The 25,415-nt window shown below is 44.0% G+C and overlaps 2 protein-coding genes across 2 annotated transcripts in view; both read left to right on the forward strand.

Moving 5' to 3' along the window:
* Positions 1–10,279, forward strand: part of ahr2 (aryl hydrocarbon receptor 2) — a 119,496-nt gene extending 109,217 nt beyond the window's left edge. Inside the window, exons 8-11 of the mRNA XM_060911906.1 lie at positions 1,356–1,465; positions 3,140–3,281; positions 3,426–5,208; positions 5,285–10,279. Of these exons, the coding sequence (XP_060767889.1) occupies positions 1,356–1,465; positions 3,140–3,281; positions 3,426–5,208; positions 5,285–5,386 (2,137 nt within the window). The 3' untranslated portion in view covers positions 5,387–10,279. The remainder of the gene's footprint in view (positions 1–1,355; positions 1,466–3,139; positions 3,282–3,425; positions 5,209–5,284) is intronic.
* Positions 10,280–11,391: 1,112 nt separating this feature from the next.
* Positions 11,392–25,415, forward strand: part of ahr1b (aryl hydrocarbon receptor 1b) — a 29,284-nt gene continuing 15,260 nt past the window's right edge. The window contains exons 1-8 of the mRNA XM_060911782.1: positions 11,392–11,832; positions 14,951–15,138; positions 17,699–17,814; positions 18,790–18,879; positions 19,012–19,135; positions 19,838–19,971; positions 20,427–20,629; positions 20,953–21,062. Coding sequence (XP_060767765.1) covers positions 11,792–11,832; positions 14,951–15,138; positions 17,699–17,814; positions 18,790–18,879; positions 19,012–19,135; positions 19,838–19,971; positions 20,427–20,629; positions 20,953–21,062 — 1,006 coding nt within the window. The 5' untranslated portion in view covers positions 11,392–11,791. The remainder of the gene's footprint in view (positions 11,833–14,950; positions 15,139–17,698; positions 17,815–18,789; positions 18,880–19,011; positions 19,136–19,837; positions 19,972–20,426; positions 20,630–20,952; positions 21,063–25,415) is intronic.

Genomic DNA, 25,415 nt, shown 5'->3' on the forward strand with positions numbered 1-25,415 from the left:
CGCCGCTGGGAACATATGACAAAACTTCTGATAGCTGATTGTAGAAAAGGGTCCGCTCTTCAAGAGGCCATTTGAAGGTCGGAGCATAAACGCTGATGACTGGAGTGTTGCAGGTTTTACCAAGCTTAATGCACATCCTCATTATTTGGGAGTTGACGCCTTTCCAGCTGGACACGGATGAGCGAAGGCTGGTTTTAAGCGCAATCACCACGCTTTCCTGTTTAGGTTGATTACTGGGTCTGCCAGAGTGCAGGAACGTGTAGTCACCGTCCATGAATTTGCCCTCTTCAGGTAAATGGCATTCGCTGAGGCAGGCGACATCTATCGGCGTTCGAGAGCCTGGCGCTTAGTGGTGGTGGTGTCATCAGACAGGGTTCTTACATTCCAGGAAGTAAATTTGATCTGCTTCATGTAATTGCGGGCACGCTTGGGGGTATCAGAACTATGGGGTCCTCAGGGCTTTACCTGTGGCTCGTCATGGGTGCGATGGGGTGGCCCAGGCGTACGACGCTGATGTTGATTCGATGATTTTGGGGGAACTTTAGCGGGTATGAAAGTCCGCAGCATGAGGGTGCTAACCTCAAGCTGCAGTGTAAGTAGGCTGCCCTCTTCCATACTTGCGTCCTCCACCAGCGACCGAAGTAGAGTGGACTCATACGAGACGCAAATCACTAAATCATGTGCTAGTGGAGCAGTCAGATAAAAGTCAGTGGGCTGACCTAAGCAAGGACTGACTGATTTTTTTTTTCAGGGTTTACTCCCTTAGATCTGCCGTGTATTGCATGTTGGCCGTTGGCTCGTGAGGAGCTCATCCGCACTTTGCCAGGTTTTGTTTTTAATCCTGCTGGGTGACAGGCCACCCTCCTCTCCAGTGTCGTGCACTGGTGGGGGAGCCGGTTTAGAGGCTGACCACCCATCCATGTGGCAGGTAGTACTGCGTTACATTACCAGTAGCAGAGTCAACGACCTTGACCTGACCTGATATTACACACTGCTAATACAGTATACTGATAACAGGGGGCGCTCTTGCACCCTTCTAATATAGTGTATTGACAGCAGGGGGAGCTGTTACACCCTTCTTATATAGTAAATGAACATCAGGGGACACTCTTGCACTCTTAATACAGCATATTGACGTCATAGGGAGATCTTGCAGATTTTCAATAAGACTTTGCTCTTGTTTTTTGTATATGGACAGCAACAGGAGCTCTTGCAGACATTTAATACAATATATAGTTATCAAAATAAGCATTATTAGTTGAGTAAAACTTGTAAAGTATTAATTGTAATAATGTAGTATGTAATGTGGTATGTCTGTGGCATGTAATGTGGTATGTATGTCTCCCATCATGCAGGGGGAAGGTGGTGCTGGGTTACAATGAGATCGAGCTGTGCATGAGAGGTTCTGGTTACCAGTTTATCCACGCCGCAGATATGATGTACTGTGCTGACAGCCACCTGAAAAGTGAGTTACAGCACAAACAAACTGTACATCTTGCAAAAATACAAGATATAGCATGTGTATTTGTTTGTCGTTTTGTAGTAAGTGTCAAATTACACAACAAATTATGCTACGAAGGTGTTTAAGACAAAGTTTTTACTAATTTGCATTAACTTCACCACTGTTAAAGGTCATAGGCAAAGGTCAGAGGTGGAACGTAGAATATCAACTTTATTGTCTAGAAGAACGACCGAAAAAGCAAATTCAATCTTCCTGGTGTCTAATTTGCACCCTAAAATTGAATAAAACGGTTAAAATGTGGTTTGCTCAAGTTCCGAAGGTTTGTTTACATCTCACTTACGTGTACTTTTACCACCAGGGGGCGTCGTCGTGATGTCATTCAAGGCAAACAGACCGGGAGCAGTTCTGTGTTTACCTGCGAACCAAGCACACGTGTACAGACTTTGGTCGTGAGAGGTTGTGTAAAATATCTGAAAGCGATTTTGAAGTAGGAACTCTCCAAATTGAATATCGAGAGGTGAAACCATATATGTATGAACCTATGGCTGTTGCGAAGCAATCGGTGAATGTGGTTCACTGGTTTGACCGCGTGGCCTCGGAATCGGACAGCAACTCGGCCGACTCTGATCGCGGTGACCCCGGACCTCAACAAGACTCGCGCCCAAACGATTTATCCTGGTAGTTATGATAAATTCTTGCTTTTGTTGTAATACTAAATAAGAGCCCTTTTGAAGAATAATTAAACCGCCCTCCCTAGTGGATATAGGGAACGATTACTGGACAGTGCGCCGGTAGGCCACATTAGCCTGCCATCTGCGGCATTTCCTGGTGTCAATATATCGGTCCTGACATCTCATGTCGTCTATCAATGATTTTTTTTTTCAACTACCGAGCATTTAAATGAAAAAGGTAAAACTGTTTACCTCCAATCTTCTCCTTTTTGCTTGAGCGTTGCTGCTCCATTTCTTCTTTGACTGCTTGATTTTGTGTTCGAATTTTGTCGGAACAGCGTCAGGTCTGAGCCTTCTCTGTCTGACGCTGACACCTAAACTCTCCAACAGATGGGGATTCTTCAAAAATGAATCGTCGTTGAAGTGATCGGAGCACAGAGTGGCATATTTACCCGGCTGCCAACCCTCTCACTTCACGCGCACAATCCACTCTCTCTGCCTCTTCTCCTCTCTCGGAAAAAGGTAAAAACTTCTTCCTGAACCGGTCCCGTTGTTACAGTTCACTGCACAACAATAAGGCATGGGGGTTTTTCTTTGGAAATTCCCGAACGCACGTCTGCACTCAAGCCGAACAACAATGCAAGTAAACGGAAGTGGACTCAACTCAAGCGGTTTGTTTGTCTTGAATGACGTCACGCGCCGAGTGGTCACGAAAATCGCAGAGCAGAAATTCGCCGCGATCCGCGCTAACTTATTTTAACGATTACTTATTAGCAATACTTCTTGGGACCAGAAGAAAATTACAGAGGGTTTTTTAACATATAAAGTTTCAAATGTGCACAAATTGAAAACCTTTGCCTATGAGCTTTAAGCCAAATACCACAATGGCAGGAATTTGTATCATCACATAAACAGAAACTGAAGAAATAAGAGTCATCTATAAAGTAAATGATCAGTTTTGTTTCTTGAGTTTTCTTGATGGTTAATTCTTTTCTTCTTTCTTCAGTGATTAAAACGGGTGAGACTGGTTTCATAGTATTCCGGCTCCTGACGAAGTCAGGAGTTTGGGTCTGGGTGCAGTCCAACGCCAGGCTCATCTATAAGGGTGGACGACCAGACTTTATCGTGGCACGACAGAGAGCCTTAACGTGAGATTCATAATTTCATTTCATCCAAACAGATCTTGGGGGGTGGGACTGGTTTGATGAGGTGTGGGAGTGGTATCAACCCATCTGTATCTTGCTTTTCTCTGATCCTTTCTTTATCTCTCTTTCGTTTTCTCATCTTTCCAGTAATGAAGAAGGGGAAGAGCATCTTCATCAGAGGAAGCTGCAGCTGCCCTTCAGCTTTGCCACTGGAGAAGCTGTCCTGTATGAGACCACCCCTTCTCCAGACATAACTAACATCTCTAGCCAAATCAAAGAGGGTAAGATCAGTAAACCTGCCACGCTGCCTCCCAGTTCACTGTTGAGCTCCATGCTGAAGCAGGATGACTCTGTGTACCAGACCAACAACAATCCCAACTCTCAGTTCTGCTTGGAAAAGGCATTCCAGGACAGCCACACCCTTCTCAATGTCCCTGGAAAGTCCTGGGCAGGAGAAGACCGGAGCAGTGTGGGCATCAAGGAGGAATCGGCCCTGCACGAAATGATGGACAGCTTGCAGCAGATCATTGGGGACAGCAGCATGTGCGATAACTTTGAAGAGCTAACCATCAATCAGGACGAGCTAAAGGAATGGGAGAACGCGCTGCTGCGAATGAACAGCATGAGCAGCACTGAGATACCCTTCGAGCTTAATGACATCATGGCCAACAACATCTTCACATATGTGGAGGACGTGCTGTTTAATGAGAGCAGCACCAACATGAATGACCAACTTCCTGAGTGTCTGTCTGAGCTGCAGCTGCAGGGAGACCTTAATGATCTCTTTGGCATGTCAGAGGACCTTGAAACAGGTAGCTCAGGAGGAGGGATGATGAAACCTGCTCACACTGGGCCAGAGATGCCTCTGGGGCAGCAAGCAAATCCTGTGGAACCATTTGTGGAACTGTGTGAAAGTATTATTTCTCCATTTCCTGGCCAACAGAACCAAGCCACGTTGGTGCAGCAGAGAGCAACAAGCCAACAGGACCAAGCAGAGCTCAGACTGCAAGTTCAGAACCATATCCAGAGCAGAAACCTGGGCTATCCAGAAAATGTGACATTGCCCAACCTTCAGAACCAAGCGCAACATGTAGGCTTTCACAACCATAATTCCATCCTGTTCAATCAGGCAGTCCTGCCGAGCAGTCAGTGGGCAGGGCCCCAAACACCCAGCAGTGAGAGTATTCCAGTTTTGCAAAACGCCCTCTTAAACCCTGCACCAAGTGCCTGCCTCAAAGGACAGTTTCCTCTCAGTAATCAGACTGTAGACAATCAGAGACTTACGACATGGAAGCAACCCCAACCTTCTGTTCAACAGGGCCAGACCACATTACCCAAAGTTCCCAATGTCCAGAATATCCCAGATGGTAATCACATCCAGTCAGTTCTATTCAAGAGGCTAATGCTGCAGTCTGACTGTGGCTCAGGGTCCCATCCACAGCTGAATGTAATCGGTAATACAGTTTGTGGCCAGCAGGGGGAGCTTGCACACCCATCTAATGCTGTGTTTGAACAGCAGGTAGAACGCTTACAGACGCCTAATGCAGTATGTGGACAGCAGAGGGAGCTCTTACACCCAGCTAATGCTGGTTTTGGGCCACAGGAGCTGATGGAGACGTCTAATGCAGCTTATAACCAGCAGGGGGAGCTGTTGAACAGCGAGACTCCTGCACCCAACAGCAGTTGCATGTTTAAGAGGACAATTCAGGCTCCCGTGAATGGTTTATGCTACGGTTCAGCTGGACAGGATGTGGCAATTTCGTCCTGCCAGAATACAAAAGAGTTCATGGCCCAGAATTCGGCGCAGGGCTCATATTTCTTTCAGAACAGACTCGCGGGGAACGTGTTGAACAACGGAGGTGTGACACCAGACAGCGCCATCGCCTGCCATGTGCAACAGCAGTTCCTCACTCACAATAGTCAGACGCAGGTAACATGCAAGTTTTGCGAAATGCGTTCCTGTCAGACTTTACTGGTCGTGTAACTGTTTGATTTGTCTCCTACAGATCACAAACCGTCCAGTCAAGGAGAACGGACCATTCCAGTTCACCCCTGTGACGGGGGGGATGCCGTGCTTCACCAGCAACACCCAGAACGACAGCTTTTAGAAAGGAAAACTTCTGTCCAGTGCAGCTATCTTCTGTGAATGGAGAAAGGATGGAGGGATGTCCCTGTGAAGATACCGTACACGCGTCTTCATGTTCACGCTCTCCGTTTCGTTTTATCGCAGCTGAAATACGTAAACGAGATTGAAGGCTGAGGGCTGGACTCGTCGTGGTCGTACCATCAGACAGACTGTTTGTGAAAACCTGCCTGTCTGCTCACATGCTCATTTATTCAATCATTTTGTTTGTGTGTTTGTTCTTTTACTCGTTTCCTGCCCAAAGAAGTTCAGAAGGACAGAAAAATGAACGCATTTTTGCATTTTTATTTTTTCTTTTGGTGCATTTCTTTGTGTGTGTGTGTGGAGCAGAAAGGATCTGCTCAGAGCCCAGTTATGAAGTATGCAATAGGAAAGATGGAAGGGGACGAAATTCTGAAATTTTCTATATTTATTTAGAAAGAGTAGAGCCATGGAAAAAAAAGGGAAAAGCCTCTTACAGCTCTTGTGTTCCCTTTCAGATTTCTGCCGATGCACTTCAGAAGGTGAGATCAACACCTGTAAAAATGACTGATTGTAAAATTAAAAAAAAAAGGATGAAAAAAAAAAAAAAAAAACAGACAGATTGTGTCCTGCATCCAAAGACGTAGCACTATGATAGAATTCAGATATAATTCGCCTGCAGCCATGTTACATCAGGCATCGTCTAATTTATATCACTCCCACAATGCTCTGGATCTGTGGGGGGCCAAAACTACTGCCTGACTGATCGCTGAAGCATGTCTTTCCAGCTGTCCTTCCTGTTTTTTTTTGTTTGTTTGTTTGTTTTTTGACTCGGGAAATGCCCCGCCCCAAAATCCTCACCCAACGACACTATTGAATGCGGGGAGAAATACCTCACCTGACAGCGCACACATTTTAACTGGATGTTTTGGTGGACTTTTTATCTGGAACATCAAAGAAATGTAAGCAGGATTTTCATCGCTCGGAGAAATTTTCATCACAGTAGTGTATTAAGATGATATAATAATCACGATAAAGGACTTTGTATATGTATACACATTCAGCTTTTTTTTTAAGTGTCTTAAATATGCTTTTTTTTTTTATATTTTATGTGCATTTTAACAAATGTCATTGAGCCATTTTCGTGTCTGCTTGTACTGATCATGATGATTAATGCTTTCACAGCGTGCTAGCGTGCTGACTTCTGGTTCCTTGTAGGAGTTAGCCAGTTCGCGTCTTTTCTTCGAGAGCTGGTATGGCGCGATACGAGTCAGAACACTTTGACAAAGAGTGTCAAACCTTCAAATGCACACACAAGTCAGGCTGCAAGCCAGTTGTTTCACAGTCGTTTCTTTTTCGTTGCTTTATTTTGACGTCAGACTTTATTGAAGCAGATCACGTATTTACTAATCCCCGCCCCGTGTTGGAGAACTGTCGTACGTGCCTTACTCTTCTCTGACACTTTAGCCTTTTAATATGACTATATGTAATGAATATAGCATTATGAACATGTATATATTACCAAGTCTATCAGATAGAAATGCTTTCATACCTCAGTATCAAGGAAATATGACTGATTGATTGATTGCAGACACTTCACTTCTCTTTCTGCTAGTCGCTAGTCCTGAACGTTTATTTCCACAGCGGTTGTGTGGAAATGCTAATTGCTAATTCTAGTTTTATCTACATGCCAGTGCTGCTCTGCCTTTTGCGGATTTTAAAGTGCCCGGGAAATGACATAGAAAAATGTTGTTCATTTTCACAAGAAAACTATTAGACGACTCGTCTTACACTATGTGCAAAATTTGGTAAATAAATCCTCCGAATGAATCCAATTAAATACTCTCAAATTAAATTCTTTCTGTTCTTTCATCATGAGCATGAATTTGACTGGCTGATCTCAGCTCGGACGTGACCTCACAGCAGAATCAGAGCACCATCACTGTTACACGAGTTCATCGGCATGTGCAAAGGAGTCGTGCGAAAATCACAATCAAGTCTTTTATGGTCCCTTTTTTTTTTACTTGCCAATATACAGTACAAATATCAATCAAGACCCATTTTCCCTCAAGACACGCCCAGTGAATCCTCCCACATACCCTCAGAGAACAAGAAGAAGAACCCTAACGCATGATTGGTCTGTCTTTCAGAAGCCAGACTTCCTTCACATCCATGACTCCATCCTTCTCTCACCGAGTCTCGTTTGTCCTCCATATTTAGTCAGTGAGATGGATTTGATGGCTGATGCAAGCAAGGAAATCATTTGACACATGGAACCAAATCGTAACCTTGAAGATGCATAATGGGCTCTTCAAATCCGATCTGTTTTTTTATTTTTATTTTACTGCATTCTCAAATGTTCCCAGCAGACTGAGATGTTGCTGGATAGTTAGATTGGACAAGTTCGCATCCAAGTCAGAAATCTCGCCTGCTTGAGTAGCTCCAAAAATCTCCATTTGAGATCTGATCACACTGGGAACTGACTGCAGTGTTGAGCTGATCTTAGATTAGATTTTGTTGGAGTGAGGTTTTAAGGTTTGAAAACTGTGATCAGGAAGTCGAGCTCAAGTCCTGTATGAAACCCTGCTGAGATGGCGTGGCGATCAAACACCCCTGCAGAGTGATCAGACCTCTGTGCACAGAAGGTTAGATCAGACATGAGATTTTTCCTTCAGAAAATGGCTTCAGGATCAGAAGGTCTTGTAGATGGTCTTGAATCATATTTCATTGTGAAGATCATATTGTGATCACATCTGGAGATTAGATCGGGATGTATGGATGACTGTATAGACAGTGGTGAGATCAGACTACAGAAATGGTTTTGAGGAATGTATAAAAAAAAAAAGGGTCTATTCCTGCAGAGAGTGTATCAGGATCAGATCTCTTTGCAGAGATGGTGTCCAGATCTGATCTCCCTGCAGAGTGGATATTGGGATCAAATTGCTATCTGCAGAGATGGGATTGAGATCAGATATGCATGCAGAGATGGTGTTGAGGTCAGATAGACCTGCAGATTGGATATCAAGATCGGCTATTCCTGCAGAGTTGTAATCAAGATCAGACAGACCTGCAGACATGGTGTCAAGATCAGAGAGACCTGCAGATTGGCTGTCAAGATCAAGCATAACTGCAGTGTTGGTATTGGGTTCAATCTTCCTGCCCAGATGTCACTGAGATCAGATAACCCTGCAGAAATGGGACCAAGATCATATAGCGCTGGAGAGATGGTGTCGAGATCGGATCTCTGCACATACGGTGTGGAATTTGAATCTTGCTGTAGACAGGAGCAGATCGGCTTGTCGAACGGCTGTAAACTCGGATGGCACGCTTCACTTGGACCATGTGGAGTGTGCACTCTGCAGTAGGGAACTACCCTTTCAAGTGCACATCCGTATTCTTGATTGGATTCGGGACGCGTCCGAGTCACCAGCATGGAACAGCGAGCAGATTGGAGCTTCATTTCCACTCATGATGTTCAGAGCCGTTCAGTTCAAGGGGCGGAGTCAGAGCTGCTTTGAACTCGGACTCTTTCTAATGCAGCTTGTTGAAGTGCCTTCAGAAATTCTCATCTGCTTTCCCCCTAATTTTCTGTTTTCTCTTTGGACCAACTGATAAAAAGAGGGGCTGAAGGTTTTATGCAAAATACAGGGTTTCCTGAAAATCTAAACCAATCGGAGGCCTTACAGATATTTCACAGACTTTTTCATCGTCGAATTTTTAAACACAATCTCTTGATAAAGAAATTATTTGTCTAAGAATCCAAATGAGCAATGTTTATAAATGACTGATGGACAGGTGAAAGGTGTGGGTGTTTTTGGGGGGGGCATTATTATTATTTTTATTATTATGAGCACCACCTTTTTAAATTGCATAGCAATACAAATTGCATTGATTTTTAAGCTGGAGTGTGTAACTTTGAAAGCTTTTTGGTTGTTGTTTGTGGAATGTGTCCTTAGAAAAGGACAGTCAAGGATCCAGTCCCAATGACGGCACCGAATTAGCTAGCTCGGTTTCGCGTGTAACGATTTGCTTCCGCAGTTCTGTGTTTATCCCTGTACTGTGTTTTATGAAATCATTTCTTTTACAGAGGGACACCAAGAAAGCGAACCACTTAGGTCTTTGTTTATTCCAGTGACATCATGTCGGTGAAACAATAGCCAGCTAGTGACATTTAGTGCGTACGTTGTGCCCCAGTGACCTTGCTACTAGCTATTTAGGTTTTCAGTGTTAATGGTGTTAGTTCATGAGATTGCAGTCCTGACATCTCCATCTTTAACGAGTGATGGTGTACGTGTCTGATCAGATCTGATCCGAGACACTGTGATGATGAAATTGTTGGAATGTGAACAGAACAGCCCAAAAACAACCTCGCCTTCAGAGCTTCGCAGCATCCACCAAAAACAAAGCAGCATTTTACTGTTAAATGAATGAAACAATCATTTAAGCACTTGCTTCTTCTGATGCTTTTTAGTTTCATTTATTTGTCTCTTTTGAAATGCAGTATCAGTGTTTATTATTATTATTATTATTATTATTATTCAATGTTATTTTGTTGTCTTTGTTGCTTTTCACAATCTTTTTTTTTTTGCGCTCACAAATATAGTATATACATTTTTTTTTGTAAATTTCCCTGAACACCTTGTACAATGTGTATACGTTTGTTTCTTTGCCAATGATTTTTTTTTTTTTTTTGTATTAGCAAATGTCTCGTGTGTTTGCTGTGTCTGTTTACGTCTTTATATTATTACAAGCGTTTATTCTAACGATCAGCCCGGTTTGTCAGAGTGTTGTTATTATCAGCTCTCTTTCTCTGATCAGAGTGCTGATGTTCAGGAGTCAGGATGAGACTGAAAGCTGCCATGACAAGAGGCAGTGAAATAAAACATGCAGACAAGAACCCTTTACCTTATTGGATGATGATGATGATGATGTGTGTGTGTGTGTGTGTGTGTGTGTGTGTGTGTGTGTGTGTGTGTGTGTGTGTGTGTTTATCATACACAACTCGGGGGAAAAAATGAAGAGAGCCTTTTTAATGGTGAGCACGATTAAAAGTGATCTCTAAAATACTGATTTGCTCGCACAGTGTTTGAAAGTGTTGAACACACGCAGTGACGTCACAGCAGACCTCTTCAAAATAACAAACTGAAGTCAGTCAAATAAAACTCGGTTCGAGACGAAACTGAAAGTAAAAAAAAAATGAATACAGTGTGAATTTATTTCCTGTGTCACGTGCAGCACGGTTTATGAATATATTAATATTTCAAATTTTAAAAAAAATGATTTTAAAACGTTTTAATCGACATACATACTGTTCAAAAGTTTGGGGTCACTTTGAAATGTGCTTATTTTTGAAAGAAAAGCACTGTTCTTTTCAATGCAGATCACTTTAAACTAATCAGAAATCCACTCTATACATTGCTAATGTGGTAAATGACTATTCTAGCTGCAAATGTGTGGTTTTTGGTGCAATATCTCCATAGGTGTATAGAGGCCCATTTCCAGCAACTCTCACTCCAGTGTTCTAATGGTACAATGTGTTTGCTCATTGCCTCAGAAGGCTAATGGATGATTAGAAAACCCTTGTACAATCATGTTAGCACAGCTGAAAACAGTTGAGCTCTTTAGAGAAGCTATAAAACTGACCTTCCTTTGAGCAGATTGAGTTTCTGGAGCATCACATTTGTGGGGTCGATTAAATGCTCAAAATGGCCAGAAAAATGTCTCGACTATATTTTCTATTCATTTTACAACTTATGGTGGGAAATAAAAGTGTGACTTTTCATGCAAAACACAAAATTGTCTGTCTGGGTGACCCCAAACTTTTGAACGGTAGTGTAATGTTGCTGAGGGACAGGAGGGAACTGAATAAGCAGCCCTGTTGTTGTTGTTGTTGTTGTTGTTGTGAATGGGATGGGAGGGGCGGTGACCCTGCTGGCGCTCGTGACCTCGCCTTAATAACCCGGTGAGGCTCTGCGCGCGCGCCCTGCCCACATCTGAGGTGGTGCCCGGGTCGGGAGCGCGCGCTCTGCTCTGCTCTGCCCGTCCCCGGTCTCGCGGAGAGCATTAACGGAGAGCACCGGCGCGCGCTGTTGGACCGGTTACCGCACGGTGCGCACCGAGGAACCCTCAGTTCCTAAAAGAGAGAGAGAGAGATTATAATCCCGGTTATTTTTAACTCCTGCGGCTGAAATAAGGCGGATTTACGGGTCACTGTCACTCATTTACACACAGCTTTTACAACTCTCTCTGTGTGTGTGTGTGTGTGTGTGTACACTCAGGAGTGAATTATTCGGTGTGAGGAATGATCAAATATATTACCCGCTTTTCATTTCTTAAAAATTAGAATTCGAGTTGTTTGTTTGTTTGTTTTGGCCCCTGTTGTGTTGCTCTGCAGTGTGAGTGTGCAGAAATGTACGCAGGAAGGAAAAGAAGAAAAGCCGCACAGAAAGCGTGAGTACAGACACACGGCTACATTTGCATTTATTGCTGCATCTGATTATTCTATAAACTCATTAAAGGTGAAGAAATGAACAGAGTTAAATAACCTCGTGCGCAGGTAATTAACGGATATCCGGCGAATTTGTTTTTTTTTTTTAAATCTCATAAAGTTAAAATCGGGGCGGCACGGTGGTGTAGTGGTTAGCGCTGTCGCCTCACAGCAAGAAGGTCCTGGGTTCGAGCCCCGGGGCCGGCGAGGGTCTTTCTGTGCGGAGTTTGCATGTTCTCCCCGTGTCCGCGTGGGTTTCCTCCGGGTGCTCCGGTTTCCCCCACAGTCCAAAGACATGCAGGTTAGGTTAACTGGTGACTCTAAATTGACCGTAGGTGTGAATGTGAGTGTGAATGGTTGTCTGTGTCTATGTGTCAGCCCTGTGATGACCTGGCGACTTGTCCAGGGTGTACCCCGCCTTTCGCCCGTAGTCAGCTGGGATAGGCTCCAGCTTGCCTGCGACCCTGTAGAAGGATAAAGCGGCTAGAGATGATGATGAGATGAGATAAAGTTAAAATCCTGATTGAAATATTTTTAAATGGTTTCACACGAGTCATTAATATAAAGAGGTCCCAGGTCATTAAGGCTATTAAAAGTGTATTAGCTGCATGAACCTGTTTAATAAGAAGTGAAGCAAAACCGAAACAATCCTCACCAAGCTGCTTATTTATTGCACAATATTTATTCTGTTTATCGCGAAATCCTGAAATACGGCATTTTCAAACCTAGGCCTTTTTTTTTTTGGAACACATGCTTTAGGCTCCAGTTCATTAACAGCTTTTCTGATGGTGTTAATATAATCAATAAACATCGCGCTTAAACATCAGCAGCTTTTCCTCTCTATTATTATTATTATTATTATTATTATTATTATTACTATATAAAACAGTATTTCAGATTATTAATAGTAGTATTTTTAAGGGATTAAGACAGTTTTTAATTATTCTTTAGCTGTTAACGAGTTGTTTTTAATTGTGTAAATAGGTCTTTCAGTCTTTTCAGGCCACATTTTGTGAAATAAAGTTGTTATTATATTATTATTATTATTATTATTATTATTATTATTATTATTATTATTATTATTTAGACTCTGCTCATTAATGAATGATGTTTATGGAGTGAACTCTGAGTCCTCATGAGGTGCTCCATATCAGACTTCAACTCTGTCGAATTTTATTTCATTTTTTTAAATCTGTATTTATTTAATTCTGCAGACTAAAATATCGCGATATTTCGCTGCATCACTGACTGACGCCATTTAAAACCGTCTTTTAATTTAGTTTAATTTAGTTTAGTTTAGTTTAATGTGTGTGTGAGGCGAAAATATTCTGTTGAAATGAAGTAAAGGTGATTTGTTAAATAAACTCGTGTGATATATAATTTTTTTTAAATGTTTATTGGCCTAAAGTGTGTAAAACGTTGAGTTCCCTGGCGGATAATTTAATTTAATTTAATTTAATTTAATTTAATTTAATTTAATTTAATTTAATAGCTGTAGAGCAAAACCTCTCAGAAAATTAAAGGTGAACGAGCACCTGCACGGCTAATCATCAGCATGCTAACAAAGTGCTAATAACGGGTTATTTATTTCTTTAAACTAGCTCGCCTGCTGTGTAATTTACTCAGAGCCGATTAAAGTCTCGATTTAAAGTCAGAATAATGTAATCTTTATTCCAGGGATGTGTGAGGAAATGTCCGGTATCACAGGGACTGTGACCAAATAAACCCGACAGAAGACTAGCAAATGATAGTTTAGCATGTGTGCTTAGCCTTAGCCTCTTCACAATACTGATATGCTAATATAGGTTAAAAATGTGCTTTATAATGCGCTATGTTGAATTAAACAGACTGATAATGAAAAATAAAAGGTTGTTGAAATTAAACATGGATGTTTAACTCAATAAGTGGAGGAGGACGTGTGGAGCATAGCATACACATCTCACACTACAGCAGCGAGTTCTGCTCTTCTTTAATTATTCTTCATAACACTAATCCGAGGGTTGTGGTGGTGTTTTAATTAAAATTACAGAAGTAAAGCTTAATTTTAAAAACCCCTAGTAATAGTGCTTTGAATAATTTAAGTGTACAGCTGCTCTTTTCCTCCTTTTTTAAGTGGTGATTTTCTTGAAGGTGATGTGAGTGTGAACTCAATGCTGTTGTTCTCACATGTCAGCTGTAGTTGACTGTTTGTTTATTGCTGATTTGTTAGCTAGCTCAGGAGAACTACCCAGGGTGGACATCAGGGGCATAGAGCATTTCAACCCAACCATTCACACTCACATTCACACCTACAGGCAATTTAGAGTCACCAGTTAACCTAACCTGCATGTCTTTGGACTGTGGGGGAAACCGGAGGAAACCCACGCGGACACGGGGAGAACATGCAAACTCCACACAGAAAGGCCCTCGCCGGCCATGGGGCTCGAACCCAGAACCTTCTCACTGTCGGGCGACAGCATTAACCACTGCTCAGTGGTTAATTCTCCTGATCTCCTCAGTGGGGTTGAAAGGGATGATGTTATAAACCTGGAGCCTGAAGCCTCCTGCAGCTCCACAGTCATTAACACACCAGGGAGCTCCATTAAGTACCGAGCTGTTAAAACACAAATCATTCAAGAAAAAACACTCAGACTGAATCCGGTTCATTTAATCCACAGCAAGCTGAAGGTAATGAGGTGTGAGCTGGTGAGGAAATGGTATTATCACTTTATTACCGAGACTTCATTTCACAATCCAGCACGTGAGCCCGGTATTTCAGTCTGTATAGCTGTGTAATATCTAACAATCATATTCTATTCTTGACTAATGTCAATAAAGTCCTATTAGTTTAGATGAATTTTTTAATGATTTTCAGAGACAAACATTAAAATTAAAATCTGTTTACTACCTGAAAATGTCAAATAACAGATAGAGTAAAGGTCTATAAGATTCACATTTACAGTATTTGGTTGATGCTCTGATCCAGAGATGTCAATAAATACATTCTGATGCTGGTTCACTTGGTCAACAGGTCATGCAAGGCCTGTTTAATTGACGTGTGTGTATGTGTGTGTGTGTGTGTGCGCGCACATGTGTATACAGTGTGAAACAGCCTCCAGCTGACGGGGTGAAGTCGAACCCGTCTAAACGTCATCGTGATCGTCTGAACTCAGAGCTGGATCGTCTCGCTCGCTTGTTACCGTTTCCTGATGACGTCACGTCAAGCCTGGACAAACTGTCCATCCTGCGTCTGAGCGTCAGCTTCCTGCGCACCAAGAACTACTTCTCTGGTGTGTGTGTGTGTGTGTGTGTGTGTGTGTGTGTGTGTGTGTTCAGTTCAGCTGCAGTCAGCCTTGCTGTGTTTGTCCTGTTTTGTTGCATTACAAGCTGGAATTAAAATGGATTTTTGGAGGGTTAGCACCATTTGATTTACACAACACGCCTACCACTTTAAAAGTGAAAATTGTTTTGTTGTGACACAAACAATAATTAAGATGAAAAATCGAAATCTGGAGTGTGCATAAGTATTCGCCCCCTTTCGTATGAAACCCCGAAATAAGAGCTGCTCCAATCAATTCACTTCATAAGTCACATAATTAGTTGATTAAGATCCACCTGTGTGAAACCAAAGTGTCACATGATTTGTCACATGATGTCTGTATAAATCAGCCTGTTCTGGAAGGACCCTGACTCTGCAACACTACTAAGCAAGCAACATGAAAACCAAGGAGCCTCCAAACAGGTCAAAGTTGTGGAGAAGTATAGATCAGGGTTGGGTTATTAAAAAATATCCCAAACTTTGAATATCCCACAGAGCTCCATGAAATCTATTATAGCAAAATGGAAAGAATATGGCACCACTACAAACCTGACAAGAGAAGGCCCCGCCCACCAAAACTCACAGACCAGGCAAGGAGGGCATTAATCAGAGATGCAACAAAGACACCAAAGATAACACTGAAGGAGCTGCAAAGATCCACAGCGGAGATGGGAGTATCTGTCCATAGGACCACTTTAAGCCGTACACTCCACGGAGTGGGCGGGGCTTTATAGAAGAGTGGCCAGAAAAGAAAAAAAGTCATTGCGTTTGGAGTTTGCACAACAGCATGTGACAGACTCCCCAAACATATGGAAGAAGATTCTCTGGTCAGATGAGACCATCATGGGAAACACCATGTGTGGCATAAATCCAACACTTCCCATCACCCTGAGAACACCATTCCTATAGTGAAGCATGGTGGTGGCAGCATCATGCTGTGGGGATGTTTTTCATCTGCAGGGACAGGAAAGCTGATCAGGACTGAAGGAAAGATGAATGGCACTAAATACAGGGCAATTCTGGAGGAAAACCTGTTTGAGTTGGCCAGAGGTTTGAGACTGGGACGAAGGTTCACGTTCCAGCAGGACAATAACCCTAAACATACTGCTAAAGCTACACTGGAGTGGTTTAAAGGGAAACATTTAAATGTTTTGGAATGGCCGAGTCAAAGCCCAGACCTCAATCCAATTGAGAATCTGTGGCATAACTTGAAGATTGCTGTCCACCAACGCAACCCATCTAACTTGAAGGAGTTGGAGCAGTTTTGCCTTGAGGAATGGGCAAAAATCCCAGTGGCCAGATGTGCTAAGCTAATAGAGACATGCCCCAAGAGACTCGCAGCTGTGATTGCAGCAAAAGGTGGCACTACATAGTATTGACTTTTGGGGGTGAACACTTATGCACACTCCAGATTTCTGTTTTTTCATCTTAATTACTGTTTGTGTCACAATAAAACAACAATTTTCACCTTTAAAGTGGTCGGCATGTTGTGTAAATCAAACGGTGTTAACCCTCCAAAAATCCATTTTAATTCCAGCTTGGAATGCGACAAAACAGGACAAACACCAAGGGGGATGAATACTTTTGCAAGACACTGTACTTATAATGTGGAGAGTAATGTTTATTTAACTCAGTGGAGTTTAAAAATACACAGACCTAACTCTGTGTGTGTGTATAAGAGCGAGAGAGAGACTAAATGTAGGACACTGGAAAGAATAGAGGAATTACTGCACTGACCTACAATCAATCTCTCTCTCTCTCTCTCTCTGTCGTTTTTAGACATTATTAAATGTTATCATTATTAGTAAATGTAATTACTGTGTAATTTTACTCATCCAGAGTGGTGTTCATTGTAATTTCTACTTTTGTTCTCTTCATGCTCGCTAAATTATTGGCATCCATGATCCTCAGCTTCCATGTTTTCCAGTTGCCTAGCAACCGTGTTCTCGAAAGCATAGTTACTTGAATATTGAATATATTGCGTGTTCACTTTCATGTCAAACATTACAAGTCAACACAACAGCAGGTCTGCAGTATTGTCACCAGTATTCTAGAAATTTGCACTGAGAACTGAAATCTCATCAGTGATTGGCTGAATGGAGCTACTCACCAGCGTGACAACACAGACTCAAAGAGCTAATGAATGAGTCATTAGCCTCTCTCTCTATGTCTGTCTGTTAAGCTGTCCAAACACATCGGTCTGCTCCACCTCTCATGAATAATTCATTATTTATGCAAAATAGAAACAAGGATTTAACTGTTGGCATACCGTTTTCCTTTAAGTATTAAAATGCTGTGTGTGTGTGAGAGAGAGAGAGAGAGAGAGAGATGTAATGTATGTGCTGTTGTGATGTTTTGATCGTTTGTTGGCTCCTCAGCAGAACTGCTGCCTTGTCAGCCAGTCCAGTTCTCTCTCTCTCCCCTAGTGATGTCATCAGCACATCACATCGCAAATCACCACCATCGTTAATATTTGATGTGGAACATGCTTTCTCTCTTTCCACCTCCTTCTCTCTCTGTCTCTCTCTCAGTTAGCCTAAAGAGTCACACCAGTAAAAGGCTGCCATCCAGCAACGGTAACCATGACAACGGTAAAGCTGTGAGATTGGTGGATGGACGGCTACCAGAGGGGGAATTGCTGCTGCAGGTGTGTGTGTGTCTTCTATAGAAGTTCAAGCAAAAAGTGTTGAGTGGCTATTAAACCATCAGGAAATTTCTAGTTGTGTGTTTAATAAATAAATGTGTTGGAGCGGGATCATGTGACCATCAGGAGCCAATCACATGACAGATATCAGCATTTCTGAACATTTCCAGTTTTTCTGCCCAACTTTTTTGGCTCTGGAGGAAAAAAAAAGTGTGAAAAAGTTCCATCCTCTAATCTCATCTCATTTAAATATTTAAATCATAACTACCAGGTTATGATGTCATAATGGGCGGTACAGCAGCCGACCAATCAGCAGGTTCACCTCATCTTCGCTTCAGCCCGCATCCTGTCCTTTCCGTCTCTCTTTTGTTCGTCTCCGTGTTACAGTTTGCTTTTGAACAGCACAGGATTTTGTCCGGAGCTTTTTCTCCTCTTCTTTATTTTAAACAGTTTCCGACGCTTCAGCGTGCCGTACTCCACACAGTCACTCGAATAAAACTGTCAGTGAGCTGAGAGAGAAATGAGGATGATGAGGACTGTGAAGAAGAGTGGGTGTGTTCCACTTTCACTCTCCCCCTCCTGAATAATACACACACACACACATCTATTATTCAGAGGCATGAAAGTATTCAATGCTCTCTTCCCATAATTCCTCTCGAAAAAAAATCCAAAATCTATCTTTAGCTAATGACAAATATTTTGTTTCTTTTCCTTTAGTAGGCTCTCTCTACCTCTCTCTGGCTCTCTCAACCTGTCTGCCTCTCTCTCTCTCTCTCTCTCTCTCTCTGTCTCTCTCAACCTGTCTGCCTCTCTCTCTCTCTATCTCTCTCTACCTGTCTGTCTCTCTGTCTCACTCTCTCAATCTGTCTCTGTCTATCTGTTGTCTCATTTTTATCTTGTTTAATTTAATATTCTGCGCAATATTTTCTAGTGCATGCGTGTGTGTGTGTGTGTGTGTGTGTGTGTGTGTGTGTACAGGCTCTTAATGGGTTTGTGCTGGTGGTCACTGCAGAAGGGATCATATTTTACGCCTCACACACGATTCAGGATTACCTCGGATTCCACCAGGTGAGTCTCCCCAGCAGCGTGCAGTGTTTACTCCGTTACATGGAATTTACTTGCGTCACATTTTACAGTAAGCTGTACTTATCGGAGTGGTTTTAATGCATAACACTTTTCATTCTCTCTCTCTCCCCCCAGACAGATGTGCTACATCAGTGTGTCTTTGAGTTGGTTCATACAGAGGATCAGCAGGCATTTAGGAGTAATCTGCACTGGGCTCTGAACCCTCCTACAGCAGAGCAACAGCCCGAGAACACACAGGGTCAGTGTCTCTCACATAGACACACACTTACTGAAATGAGCTGACTCTAATTAAACTGAATCAAATTAAACCGGACCAAATCAGACAAAACCACACTGAATTGAATCAATCAGAACAAAACTAAATTTAAATCAATTGAACCGAACTGAGGCGGCACGGTGGTGTAGTGGTTAGCGCTGTCGCCTCACAGCAAGAAGGTCCGGGTTCGAGCCCCGTGGCTGGCGAGGGCCTTTCTGTGCGGAGTTTGCATGTTCTCCCCGTGTCCGCGTGGGTTTCCTCCGGGTGCTCCGGTTTCCCCCACAGTCCAAAGACATGCAGGTTAGGTTAACTGGTGACTCTAAATTGAGCGTAGGTGTGAGTGTGAATGGTTGTCTGTGTCTATGTGTCGGCCCTGTGATGACCTGGCGACTTGTCCAGGGTGTACCCTGCCTTTCTCCCGTAGTCAGCTGGGATAGGCTCCAGCTTGCCTGCAACCCTGTAGAACAGGATAAAGCGGCTACAGATAATGGATGGATGGATGAACCAAACTGAATCAAATGAAACTGTACTGAACTCGGACTGAATTTGATTCAAGTGAATTGGATTGAACTAAATTGAACCTAATTACATTTAGCTGAATTTACCCAAATGATTAATTTCAACCACTGGAATATTTATAATTATATTTATATTTAGACTATAACTTTATACTAAACATTTCAGATGCAGGTTTGGGCTCCAGTTCCTCTTCAGTCACATATAAACCAGATCAACTGCCTCCAGAGAACTCGTCCTTCCTGGAGCGGAGCTTCATCTGTCGCTTCCGCTGCCTGCACGACAATTCGTCCGGTTTCCTGGTAAACACGCACACATGTTTTAAGAGCCAATAAATTAATTAAATGAGAAATTAATTAATCCATTAATTACTGTAATATTAGTCTCTTTTTGAACACCTGTTCAGGTTTTATTTTAATAGAAGGCGTAAAATAATATTTGTTGCTTGAATTTTTTTAATGGCTACAACATGACCCCGCCCTCAAGTCCCTAACATCTAGTTGCAGATCAGCAAAATGTTGGTGCTGGAACCAAACCCATCTCACAACCGGCGTGGTTTTATTTTTGTTTTGTTTTTTTGTGAAAAATGTGCAAAATCCTTTTCCTATTCAGTGACAACTCTAGAACCTCCTTCAACATGTCAGTTCCATGTTTGATGGGACACTTGTTCAACCTTATTCGTTGTTTTCCAATCGCTGTGCATTTTGTAAAACTTTCTTCTCCCATCAGCTGGATGGTTTTATCTTGACATTTCCAGGCACTGAATCTCCAGGGACGCCTGAAGTTCCTCCATGGCCAGAACAGACGACTGGATGATGGAGGTCAAGCCCCGCCCCAACTGGCCCTGTTTGCTGTAGCCACACCCCTTCAGTCCCCTTCCATCATGGAGATTCGGACCAAGAACATGATCTTCAGAACTAAACATAAGCTGGACTTCACTCCTATGGCCTGCGATGCCAAGTAACACTGTTGTCTCCTTAGATTTACAATATCACACACATTGCTGTGCATAACACCTTTTTATGCTAATTAACCACCTAATTTGCTCCGCCTCCTCACACTTTAATTCTCGTTGAAAGTGTACTGCAGAAATGTTATTGTAAGTGGAACTTTAGACATTTTATTTGAATATGCTTGGTCTAAATTGTTTGATTAAAATTTGATTAGAGATGTTGCTGTTTTAATCTCATTGAATGGATATGATGTAGAAACCAGGCCTGGGGAAATGGTTTCGTGTTTTGATATGATCCGAGTCACTGATATGACTACTGTGTGTGTTACAGGGGTAAAATAGTTCTCGGTTACACCGAGGCAGAGTTACGAGTCCGTGGTTCAGGCTACCAGTTCATCCACGCAGCTGACATGCTGTACTGTGCCGAGAACCACATCCGCAGTAAGACGCTTTTAACTGTGATTAAAGCTTTTATCTGTTTGGTTTTTTTTGTGCTTCTATTTCTGTTTTTTCCTCTCAGCACAACTCCTGGAATTATGAATTCATCTTTGTGGGGGTCTCTTAAAAAAATACACACAGAGTAGTCTTTTTTTTTTGAGCATATAGTTTTTGCCATTTACCCACAGCCTACACTTTAAACAGAGGGAGAATGCATTCTACTAATAGAAAGTAAAAGCCATTCTCTCCATCACACAGACAAAATGGACCAAAGTGGTCTGTTTTCAGCAGGCTGTGGTCGTGCTCCAGGATCCCGTGACGCTGACGTCCGATGTCCTTTCTTAATCCATGATTGGATGAACGGAAACCAAAACATGTCAGGGCTGAGCACGATGTCAGCACCAGTAGTGGCCTTTTTTTCAGTGGCATGGTCGCTAGTAGTCTCTAACTTACTGATTTTTTTTTTTTCCTGAAAACTTAAAAGCTAGATAGTCTTTCGATTTCATAAAATCGGTGAAATTTAGTTCCGTCTGAAATGTGGTGATTGTGATATTTGTTTATTTCTGTAATATCTCACAAAATATCAGACCATTCTGTGGCTGGGAAGTTATTTAATTTGAGGGGATTAAAGCAAATAATGTGCATGAAATCGCTCGCTTGGCGCAGTCAAGCAGACAGAGGAAGTCAGTGTGCGCATGCGCAGGTTTACCTTCTTCTTCTTTTGGGTTTTATAGCAGCTGGCATCCACAGTGTTGCATTACTGCCATCTACAGGTTTCCCTTTGAGCGTGCACTGACAGTTCCATCATTCCGTCGCTAAACAAAAAGCTGATCACACAGAGGTGCTCGCTAAGCGCCCATATTTATTAGTTTGGGCCTGCGTTTCCTTTCCTTCGTATGTAACATAACGTCTTTTCTTCTCGCTTTCTTTCCGTTACTGTAGTCGCTCTTTCATGTTTCATTCGCACACTCACGTCCTCCATTTTTCTCTCCTGTTTCTAATTTGTATCCCACAATGCCTTGCATGAATGGGGAAAGCCCACCACGTGATGCATGATGTAGTATCTTGTATTGGGTCATGGTGAAGCAGGAAAAAATAGCGGAGAATTTAGGGTCACGTGGAGAGAAATTCATTAATTGTTCTATTTAAAAAACTAATAAATTTGGACGTCTGTGATTCAAATTAAGTAGCTTTCAGTCACTAAACAAAAATAATTGGGTGTCGGGAAAATTCTTTTTTGACCTACACTTGAAAAATCTAAAAGGCAGTCTACCTTTAACGTGTGTGTGTCTGTTAACATTTGCGAGCTCTCAAAAGGATAGTTTGCGCGCATAGTGACATGGTGGTGCTGCATTCATGGGAGTATACACTTTGCTATAATGCATTTGTGACAGTTCCTATGTATGGGCAGAGCACAGAAGACAGCAGGCCAGAACTGAGTTCACAAAACTCTTTATTTGCACTTTTCAGTCGCAAACACTCTCTCACACACGCACACACATCAGCCGTCTGGTTCGGGAGAGCTCCCTCTGCTCTCGCTCTCCCTCCTGAAGTAGGGCGCGGTCACTGGGAAGAGACACAAACAGGTTAATTGCTCTCAGGTGTAGTGATTCTGCCACTTACCTTCCCTGACTCCGCCCTCCTGTCACAGACCGGCGCTTGACCACGCCCCCGCTGCCACATACCCCCACCGCCTGACTCAGGCCGGGCGGCCGTCCGGCCTGCAGCCGACTCCCCCCCCCACCTTGACGGGAGAGGAAGTCCGCCACGACCATCTGTGCCCCCAGCCTGTGGACCACCTTGAAATTAAAGGGTTGGAGTGCCAGATACCAACGGGTGATCCGTGCATTGGCATCCTTCATGCGGTGGAGCCACTGGAGGGGCGCGTGGTCCAAGCAGAGGGTGAAAGGGCGCCCCAGCAGGTAGTACCGGAGGGTGAGGACCACCCACTTGATGGCCAGACACCCTTTCTCTATGGTGCTGTAGCGCCCCTCACGCACCGACAGCTTCCTGCTGATGTACAGGACAGGGCGGTCCTCCCCCTCCACCTCCTGGGACAAAACTGCCCCCAGCCCTCTGTCCGACGCATCGGTCTGCAACATGAAGAGGAGAAAAAAGTCAGGGGAGTGTAAAAGTGGGCCCCCCACACAGTGCAGCCTTTACCTCAGAAAAAGCCCGCTAGCATTGCTCCGTCCACTGGACCAGATCTGGTGCCCCCTTTTTAGTGAGATCAGTCAGCGGGCTGGTGACATCCGAATAATTAGGTATAAACCTACGATAATAGCCAGCCAGCCCCAGGAACTGTCTCACCCCCTTTTTGGTCTTGGGCCTCGGGCAGGCTGCAATTGCTGCGGTCTTGTTAATTTGGGGACGCACCTGCCCGTTGCCCAAGTGGAAGCCCAGATACCGTACTTCCACCCGCCCAATCGCACACTTCTTCGGGTTGGCTGTGAGACCCGCTCACCTCAGCGACCTAAGGACAGCCCTTAGGTGTTCAAGGTGCCTCGGCCAGTCATTACTATATATGATGTCGTCGAGGTAGGCGGCCGCATAGGTGGCGTGGGGGCGGAGGACCCTGTCCATCAGCCGCTGAAATGTGGCAGGCGCCCCAAACAGCCCAAACGGAAGTGTGACGAATTGGTGTAAACCAAACGGTGTGGAAAAGGCCGTTTTTTCCCGGGATAGTGGAGTCAAGGGGATCTGCCAATATCCCTTCGTCAAATCCAGTGTCGAATAAAAGCGAGCCGTGCCGAGTTGATCGAGCAGCTCATCAATACGAGGCATTGGGTACGCGTGGAATTTAGACACCGCGTTGAATTTTCTATAGTCCACACAGAACCGGACCGACCTGTCGGCCTTGGGTACCAAGACCACCGGGCTGCTCCAGTCGCTGTGGGACTCCTCGACGATGCCCATTTCGAGCATGGTCTCAAGTTCTTCCCGAACCACCTTTTTTTTGTGTTCGGGTAGCCTGTAAGGGTGGCTGCGCACTACCACCCCCGGGGGCATCTCTATGTGGTGTTCTATGAGCTTAGTGCGACCGGGCAGGGGCGAGAACACATCCGAAAACTCGGTCTGCAACTGGGCGACCTCCGTGAGTTGGGTCGGGGAGAGGTGATCTCCACAGGGGACCGGAGAGGTACTTGATGCCAATGCCCCTTTTTGAACCTCCGGCCCCAGCTCCGCCTTCTCCGGAACCACCGACACCAACGCCACGGGGACTTCCTCATTCCAGAGTTTAAGCAGATTGAGGTGGTAAATCTGTAGCGCCCCACCCCTGTCCGTTCGCCTCACCACATAGTCGACGTCCCCGACTCGCCGTGTGACCTCAAAGGGTCCTTGCCACTTGGCGATCAATTTGGAGCTCAACGTGGGCAACAGTACGAGTACCTTATCTCCCGGTGTGAACTCCCTAAGGCGCGTACCCTTGTTGTACAGGCGGGCTTGCCGTTCTTGGGCCTGCCGCAAATTCTCCTGGGTTAGGTGTGTGAGTGTGTGGAGTTTTGCGCAGCAGGTCCATAACATATTGAATTTCATTTTTGCTTTGTGAAGGTCCCTCCTCCCAATTTTCCTGCAGCATATCTAGAATGCCGCGCAGCTTACGCCCATATAATAATTAGAACGGGGAGAACCCCGTGGAGGCTTGGGGGACCTCTCGCACTGAAAACAGCAAGGGCTCGAGCCACTGATCCCAATTACGTGCGTCCTCACTTACGAATTTTTTAATTATATTCTTAAGGGTGCGATTGAACCGTTCCACTAAACCGTCCGTTTGTGGGTGATACACTCTGGTGCTGATCGGCTTAATCCCCAATAACCCATACAGTTCGCGCAGTGTCCGTGACATAAACGTGGTGCCTTGATCAGTCAGAATCTCTTTCGGGATTCCAACTCGGGAGATAACGCGGAAGAGCGCCTCTGCAATACTGCGTGCTGAGATATTGCGAAGAGGCACTGCTTCCGGGTATCGCGTTGCATAGTCCACCAGAACTAATATAAAGCGGTACCCTCGTGCTGACCGATCTAATGGCCCGACGAGATCCATCCCAACTCTATCAAACGGGGTCTCGATTAATGGAAGAGGGCGCAAAGGCGCTTTTGGAATGGCCGCTGGATTCACTAACTGGCATTCGCGGCACGCCATACACCACCTACGGACATCCCCGCGAATCCCCGGCCAATAGAATCGGGCCATTATTCGGGCTAGTGTCTTATCCTGCCCTAGGTGTCCAGCCATGGGATTAAAGTGAGCCGCCTGGAATACCAATTCCCGGCGGCTCTTCGGAATTAAAAGCTGCGTGACTCGCTCTTTAGTTTGAGTGTCCTGCGTCACTCGGTATAACCTATCCTTCATAA

Source organism: Neoarius graeffei, chromosome 27 (assembly GCF_027579695.1).
Source record: "Neoarius graeffei isolate fNeoGra1 chromosome 27, fNeoGra1.pri, whole genome shotgun sequence".
NCBI lineage: Eukaryota > Metazoa > Chordata > Actinopteri > Siluriformes > Ariidae > Neoarius > Neoarius graeffei.